The following is an 8,689-nucleotide window of genomic DNA, read 5'->3' on the forward strand; positions in this document are numbered from 1 at the left end:
TCTTCACTGGTCTCACACCTCTTACGACTAGCATAGGTTACTGGGTACCTATTCTAACCCGCAATTCCTTCGGGGCGACTGACCAAATACTCTAAACAGGCGACGCAGGCCGTAACTTTTCCGTTAATTTGACCCATGTTTCTACGGACGTTAGCTATTGCCAATGCGGTCCATGTTTTAGAATTGGACGCCCGACCATTTAACGTCACGAGAAGACACCAATTATATTGGAAGTTATATATTTCTTTACACTTACTGTACCAGGGATAAAAGGGAGAAATGGTCGTGTTTGGGCCTGGTCAACCAGTGGATCGTTGTTCGTGTTTTATTCACGTCACGATACGGCTAAAATACTGCCGATGTGACGTTAAATCTTAACTCACTCACTCATTCATTCACTAATGGACCGCCTCCGTGGTCTAGTGGTACAGCGTCCGCTCGGAAAACGAAATATGATACTTGTTGTTACCCTGTCTGGCTCACCATTAAGGGGATAAAACAAGGACTGATCGGCTCGGAGTCAGTATACTGTGTCTGAGTGGGGTATTCATGTTAATCTGCGGCATGGTATATCAGTGGGCTAGTACTATAAATCGGCATCAGTCCGGACTGGTACAAGTAGCTACACACACACAGCTGACATACTAAATATTGCTGAGTGCGGCCTTAAAATACATTCGCTCACTCACTTAATGAAATCTTTATTTTCAGTTTCGGCGATGTTTCTTTATATTTCTGTATGCGACTAATATGGCTGCTGTTGGCGCCATGAGCTCATTGCTTGACTACACTTCCGTTCATATAATGAAGCTTTATACTGAACATACTGGTGGTGAACGTTGCGTTCAAGATTATTGTACTGATATATCTATGTGCATGCACGTGTATGCGGCTCCGGACTTCTTTCGCTTTTGTAGTGCTGCAGTCTGACATGGATACCCCCTCTCAGATACATTGTACTGAGCCAACCAACGGCCTCGGATCGAACCACCGCCCCATGGCTCTCCGAGTAAACGCCCTATCCACTAGACCACGGAGGAGGTATTTTCACCAGACTGGTTTTGTTATAATTCTTTAATGACTACATTTCTGGTTCGTAAGATAGTGGGGACACGGATGGCCTAGTCGTCTAAGGCGCCGCGATTGGCTGTGCAGGGTTGTGTCACTTGGGCACGCCAGAAACCTATGATTGTGGGTTCGAATCCCGGTTCGCCCCGATTATGTTTCTAGGTTTGTCAGCACCATACCCGTGCTCGTGAGTTTCACCGAAGTGGTAAACGTCTGAGACCTGCATCACTTCGGGCTTTCCTCCCACATTAAGCTGACACGTCGTGATATAACTGGAATAATGTTAAAAGCGGCGTTAAACCAAACTCACTCACTCGTTAAGCTAGCACCGTCCTCAAAAATCATCGTCTTCATTGTGCAATATACGCAAAGAAACTGCTTGAAAATAACTGTTCCATCTGCATTAAATTGTCGCTCCATATTATAAACTCAATTTATCGTAGCATCAAACATAACAAATTTAAACATATTACTGCCAAATTAACACAATATATATACCTTTTGGACTGAATTGTTGCTTTGTCAACATATTGTGTTTAAATAGTTTTTCAGCATACAATCCTGAAAAGATATTTACTTTATTTTATTAGGTGTTAGTGGGTGAATTTGATTTCACGTAGCTTTGTACTTTATTATCACTAATTAACGATCTGATATACTTAATTAATTAATATATAAACCATTAAATGTATCCTTAATTATCAATAAAACGTTCAAAACATACCCCTTTCGCTAAAATAATAACAGATGGCAAGATGTAGGCAACACTCTGCCACAACAATACAGTGAGTGAGTGAGTGAGTGAGAGAGTGAGGTGAGGTGAAATGGGGTTTAACGTCGCGTCCAAGATTATTGCACTTATATAGCGACGTGCATGTACGTGTGTGTGTTTGTGTGGCTGCTTGTACTAGTCCGGACTGATGCCGATTTATAGTGCTAGCTCACTGAGATACCATGCCGCAGCTTAACATGACATGAATACCCCACTCAGACACAGTATGCTGACTCCTTGTTTTAGCCCCTTAATGCCGAGCGCCATACAGGGTAACAACAAGTACCATCTTTTAACGTCTTTTGGTATGACGTGGCCGGGGATCGAACCCCGGACTTCCGCTCTCCGGGCGGACGCTCTACCACTAGACCACGGAGGCGGTCGAGTGAGTGAGTGAGTGAATGAAGTTGGTTACCACCGTTTGAGCAATATTCCAGCAACATCACGGCGGAGAACACTAGGAATAGGCTTCAAACAGAGTACCAATGTGGGATATCGAACCCGAGCCTTCGGCGGGATGAGCGAGGGCTTTAACCACTGGGCTACCATCTGCCCCTTACACACCACAGAATCTTGTTATACAAGTCAGGTATTTAATTAAAAGCACTCATTCACAAACCAAAACCTTTCATTTATGATCTCAGAACAATTTGAGTAATACCGTCCCTTCTTATTTAATATTTAATTTATATTTGGAGCTACGAAGAACTACAAACTGTTACAGATTGTCTTAATAATATAACGTCATGATATGATAAAACGGAATCCGTGTTCCGTCATAGTGGTATGACTAAAACAATCAATTTCATACATATATTAATAACAACCAAATTACATAGTTGTCTGTAGTATCTATTTGATACCGCTCCCTCACAGAGGGCAAAATCCTTTAGCCAATGCTTCTCCTTGACAGTTGGTGCAGTATAATGACACAGTTACCGTTGCTGAAAGCCAGCTTACGAAGACTTTCAAGACTATTTCATAAAAGGCAATTCAACAAATCAGAAACCATAAGTTCTATCAAATGCGAGCACAAGACGCAGTACCAATATTTACGGTCCAATTATTAATGTCGATATATACGTTCCCATGGTGAAGGATCGGGAAGTGTAAATTTATTAAATAGATTTTGAAGTTCCTGGACGCAGAATTTTTGATCGGAACGGAAGGTGTTAAGTCAGAAATTTCCCTAACCAGTTCTCCTTGTGTGAAACAAGCACATAACCTTGATTTGTTGAATGTTGGTACCCTAATTCTGTGCCAGTGCTATTTAACCTTCTTCATAAGAATAAACTTACATTTGCTCCGTATTTATTTATTCTGTTATTTTGAATCGCCCGCATTAAGTTCAAAAATGGTCTCCCGGGTTTTCCTAGTAGGTCACAATCGCCCCGTGTGACACTGAAGTCACCATGCCACTCACTGGCCACAAACGACAGCTTTTGGGCTGGCAAATTACTCTTGCAAAACTCAGTAGTCTTGGTGTTAATGCTTTTAAAGTATTTTAGCTCCTCTTCGAAGTCTTGTCCTTCTGACGTGATTCGTCTTTTAAAATCTGCTAGGAAGTAATCATACAACAAAACATCAAGGGCAAGAAAAGGTTTCAGCTTTTCAGAAATATCTCCAATTGCTGTAGGTTTGTTTTGGTTAACATTGATGGTCAAAAATAATATATCTTCCATTGGCCATTTCAACAATCTACGCATAAGCACTAGAGATTCAGGGAACATTTCAACGATAGCAACAAAGTGGAACTGTTTCTTGAGCGTTGGGAGATAAGCCTTGAACTTTGTAATGTTCCTGTAATCTTTGAAAGGGAAGCCAAAGTCCCTCGCCATTTTGTTATTTGTAAATGAACCGACTCCCCATGCTGTTTCATAGTATTCAGGGTTTTTCAGATACGTTTGAAATGGGTCTTTCCCTTTCTCCGTCGTCAAGCCTACGTTGGTCAGGGCACTCTTGTAATAGTGAAGCGCCGAATTTAGCCTTTGTAGAGGGTCTCGCACAATGGCAATATATTTTGTGTCTGGTGGTAGTAAGCGGGAGAAGGCTTGTTTGTCAAACCTAGACACATGGTTACAAAGGATGTCATATCCAGACATGGCGGCTGGAGGAACCACTGAGAGAAAACCCCTTTCTTTTGTAAGATTTAAATAGTTTTCACCCTTAATTGGAAGGACAAATGTAAGGTTTCTTTTGCGGCCGAACCTATAAAACATGTTCATCATTGTGGAACTGGCACATTTGTGAACCTTTAAGAAAGCGATATGGTGGATTTCAGAAGAATTCAGGGTTCCCGTGTGAGAGGTCGTAGGTGTGCTCAAAGAGGGTTCTCCAATCCTTTGTCTGCAGAGACATTGTCTTGTGAACGGGGGGATGTTGTATGAGACTCCTCTGTGTATGGCACTCCTGCTGTTGAAGGTGACTATTAATCCAATTGTGACAACGATGGTCACCACTTTGCAGATCAATCTGAAGCAGAAGAACGACATCCTCGAATCAAAGGAAAGTAGGTTCAACGCAATAGTCAACACTGTCCTCGTTCGAGTCAAGACAAGTGAGTGAGTGAGTGAGTATGGTTTTACGCCGCTTTTAGCAATATTCCAGCAATATCACGGCGGGGGACACCAGAAATGGGCTTCACACATTGTACCCATGTCGGGAATCGAACCCGGGTCTTCGGCGTGTCGAGCGAACGCTCTAACCACTAGGCTACCCGACCGCCCCCGAGTCAAGACAAGAAAAACCAATGATTGAGCAACGGTCTACTCAATCGGGGCATGATGCCATGCAGTCACTGAGCCTAACCGACCGATCTATTTAGTCACATTTTGAGAAAAAGTTTGGTGACTGTGAATCTTTTCTAGCCTGGAATCCCTGAGGTTGTTTGGTTGGTTTGTTGTTTAACGCCGCACTCAGCAATATTCCAGCTATATCACGGCGGTCTGTAAATAATCGAGTATGGACCAGACAATCCAGTGATTAATATCATGCGCATCGATCCACGCAACTGGGATCGACGACATGCATCAACAATGTGAGCGAGCCTGACCACCCGATCCCGCTAGTCGCTTTCTACGACAAGCATAGTCGCCTGTTACGGCAAGCATGGGTTGTTGAAGACCTATTCTACTCCGGATCTTCACGGGTCGAATCCCTGAGGTATCTGATGTTCCCAGTAACCTCACACGCGCCGTCTAAAATGGAGATCGGCTGTCAAACTCTGATATATGGCCGACTGTGTGCCATCGAATCCCCACGGGGTGGGATATTAATAATCATAATTTGGCAGGTACAACCTCGACTATTAACAGTACCCCATGATAAATATCGAATATTGTTGACTACTGGCGTACAAACAAATTCGGGTTGGAATAGGTCTTCAGCAACCCATGCTTGTCGTAAGAGGCGATTAACGGGATCGGGTGGTCAGGCTCGCTGACTTGGTTGTGGTGCATGTCCTTGTATCCCAATTGCGTGGATCGATGCGCATGATATCAATCACTGGATTGTCTGGTCCAGACTCGATTATTTACAGACCGATGTCCCAAAGCTGGATTATAGCTGATTGTGGCGTTAAACAACAAACAAATAAACAAGCATAATATACTGGACATGAAAAGAAACGTTACGTAAAGAAAGTTTCCCATTGGTTGGTTGGTTTGTTGTTTAACGCCGCACTCAGCAATATTCCAGCTATATGACGGCGGTCTGTAAATAATCAAGTCTGGACCAGACAATCCAGTGATTAATATCATGAGCATCGATCCACGCAATTGGGATCGATGACATGCATCAACCAAGTCAGCGAGCTTGACCACCTGATCCCGTTAGTCGCTTCTTACGACAAGCATAGTCACATTTTATGGCAAGCATGGGTTGCTGAAGACCTATTCTACTCCGGAATCTTCAAGATTCCCATTGAATTACCAATGCATGTTGTTAGGTATCTTGTTTTTGACATTAGTCTGTACCCAAATGTGATGTTAACGGCCGAAAGGTGACCCAATTATGGATATAATGGGTCGCCAAAACGCTGCTTAACAATCGACCATGATACCATGGTCCAAAGTAACGAGTGACCTTTCTTTTGTGGTACAGTATATAGAGTAATATTTATTAATACTCATCCCTTGAAGAGATCACCCGTTTAATAACAATACACCTTTATTACAAATTGGGTGATGACATCACGTACGGACGGGACTATTTTTGACCAGCTTGTCATTCCAATGGGTGTGTGGTTGCACTGTTCAACTGTGCTCTGCAACCTCTTCTCTACTCTACGATGGACACCGCTATTTCTTTCCCTACGAATGTATTTAAAAACTGTAAGGTTGACATATTTTGAATTTATTTTACTGGTGCTTTTCAAGGTGCCTGTGATCTATCGAAGAACTCGGCAACAAATACGTTTGCAAAAGAGTATACAGACTCTCACTTTTGTATTGTTGTTGTGCAAACATCGTGGTATAATAAGCTTCAGAGAATCGCTAAGAAAGACAAAGCAGTGTGTTGAAAGCATTCATCGCCACGTCTACTTACGACCTTGAACTTAGTGTTGTAAATGAGAGTAGCGCTCCTTGGACCAAGTGAACAGTCGTCAGATATGTCCTCGTGACAACCGATGCACTTTGGCTTTGTGAATCTTTCGTGAGCTTCCGTGTGGCTTATGGGTAATAAGAACCAATTTCATAATATATGAACCATCTCCTGACTCGTATGAAATCACATAGCCAACATGCCATGACTCGACCCACGGGCTCCACTCTCCCACTCCACTGAACCGAGTTTGAAGCTAGATTGTCCGTTGCATGCAAACATTTTTAACTTTGTGATGTTTGTTTATGTAGATGTCATCGTGAATATTATTTTAGAGCCCGCATTCATCGTTAAGTAAAATCGTCTCGAAGAAATCTGGGCATTATTGCCAGGGTGCACGGGTGGCCTAGGCGTCTAGCGTGCCGCGATTCGCGGTGCAGAGTTGCGTCCCTTGGGCACGCCAGAAACCTTTAAATGTGGGTTCGAATCCAGGTTCGCCCCGATTATGTTTCTAGGTGTGAAAGCACCATACCCGTGCTCGTGGGTTTCACCGAAGAGATAAACGTCTGAGACCTGCATCACTTCGGGCTTTCCTCCCACATTAAGCTGGCACGCCGTGATATAACTGGAATACTGTTAAAAGCGGCGTTAAACCAAACTCACTCACTCACTTATTGCCAGGTTGCACCTTGGAAGAACAGTTAGCTACATCAACTACGAAGGCTGTATTCATAGGCAAAGCTTACACCACCAAAGTCTTCTCTCAACGTTCAATTTCGATAATGTGCAAATTCGCTCATAAGATACGTTTTGCAATACACTCTTAATAGAAACGGTATCTAACGGGGATTTGTTTGATAATCTGTATCTAATCACCTTATGTGACTCTTTCTCTCTATCTCCAGCCGATCCCTGTACAGTGGAATGTTTCGACAATCGTTAACATACTTTATGAACAACAATGTACGCTCACTTCTGGTGTTTATGTGTGAAATGCATAAATATATCTTACCCATAGGAGAGACTTTTCTTCAGGGTGAATTCCTGCTGTATTATCATCGTTGAAGTACAACCACTCACCACCTGTAAAGGAAGATAGAATGTCAAAATTAATTACCGCCGGGGGGGGGGGGGGGGGGGGGGGGGGTAGCCTAGCGGTAAGAACGTTCGCTTGTCACGCCCAAGACACCCGGGTTCGATTTCCGTCATGGGTACAATGTGTGAAGCCCATTTCTGGTGTCCCCCGGTTAATATTGCTGGAATATTGCTGATAGCGGCGTAAAATATAAAACCTACTCACCCATACACACCTTAAGGAAGTAATTGCTTTTTGAAAATGTTCACATATTTGTTGACAAATATACACATACATATTATCAACGTGTTACACAATTAAGATTGGTGGAGTGCATGTTTTTATGGTTCACAGCATGAAACGTCAGCTGGAGGCTTCCGTTTTCCGGAAACGTTCCGGATACCTTTCCAATTCCGACCCGAAAACCTTCCCAAAACAATTTTCAAAAAGGTGGTAATGCAATGCTTTCAATTAAGTGAGAAACGCATAAAAAAACATCTGACTTTTTACGCTGTGAAGTATTTTAGTTCGACATGGTAAACATTACAGACCTGTAAGAAAAGTGTCCCAGATGCTTGTTATGAACACAGGAAATAACCGTGTGCTTGGAATGACATGTTACCGCTCCCTGCAATTACAGCGTTTATAGGTTGTGTGAAAATGGCCTTTCATCACAAAACCAACACCAAGAGTGAGCCCGGTCATAATGGCTCACGACAGCGTGTGTGTTTAGTACAGCACATAGATTAAGGTATGGGGAGCCTTCAGAGAGCTTGGTGGTAATGCGTTTTGGGAATGGTTATTTTGGTATTTACAAAGGAATTAGCTGGTGATTGAAGGTACGAGCTCTTTGACATTTACCTTGTTACAAATGCGGACCTGAAACTATGGTATCTCAACTACCGCAACAACCCAGTTCAGTGTTTAGACTTGAACAGATGGAGCGTACTGTTTTATGTTTGTTTGTTGTTTAACGCCGCACTCAGCAATATCCCAGCTATATGACGGCGGTCTGTAAATGATGGTGTCTGGACCAGACAATCCAGTGATTGACACCATGAGCATCGATCCACGCAATTGAGATACAATGACAAGCATCAACCAAGTCAGCAATCCTGACCGCCCGATCCCGTTAGTCGCCTCTTACGACACGCATGGGTTGCTGAAGATTAATTCTAACCAGTACTATATTATGAGTATGTGTGGGTTTAGTGTGAAAGGAACGTATATAC

The 8,689-nt window shown here is 42.9% G+C and overlaps 1 protein-coding gene across 1 annotated transcript; it reads right to left on the reverse strand.

The window, feature by feature from the left end:
• Positions 1 to 2,226: 2,226 nt before the first annotated feature.
• LOC124144909 (galactosylceramide sulfotransferase-like) lies at positions 2,227 to 8,106 on the reverse strand. Its single transcript, XM_046514526.2, has 3 exons — positions 8,009 to 8,106; positions 7,395 to 7,465; positions 2,227 to 4,312 (listed from the first exon to the last, which is right to left on the reverse strand). Exons 2-3 carry the CDS (start codon positions 7,439 to 7,441, stop codon positions 3,121 to 3,123), a joined length of 1,239 nt encoding a protein of 412 aa, XP_046370482.1. The 5' UTR covers positions 7,442 to 7,465; positions 8,009 to 8,106; the 3' UTR covers positions 2,227 to 3,120.
• Between the last annotated feature and the right edge of the window lie 583 nt (positions 8,107 to 8,689).

Source organism: Haliotis rufescens, unplaced genomic scaffold (genome assembly GCF_023055435.1).
Source record: "Haliotis rufescens isolate VD_foot unplaced genomic scaffold, xgHalRufe1.0.p SCAF_16, whole genome shotgun sequence".
Taxonomy (NCBI): domain Eukaryota; kingdom Metazoa; phylum Mollusca; class Gastropoda; order Lepetellida; family Haliotidae; genus Haliotis; species Haliotis rufescens.

Bases quoted from the DNA above. Each gene is read 5' to 3' on its own strand.
- LOC124144909 (XM_046514526.2), bottom strand. From the start codon at position 7,441: ATGATAATACAGCAGGAATTCACCCTGAAGAAAAGTCTCTCCTATGG. The intron at 4,313-7,394 runs GTAAGATATATT...CTTCTGCTTCAG, and splicing joins AAGAAAAGTCTCTCCTATGG to ATTGATCTGCAAAGTGGTGA.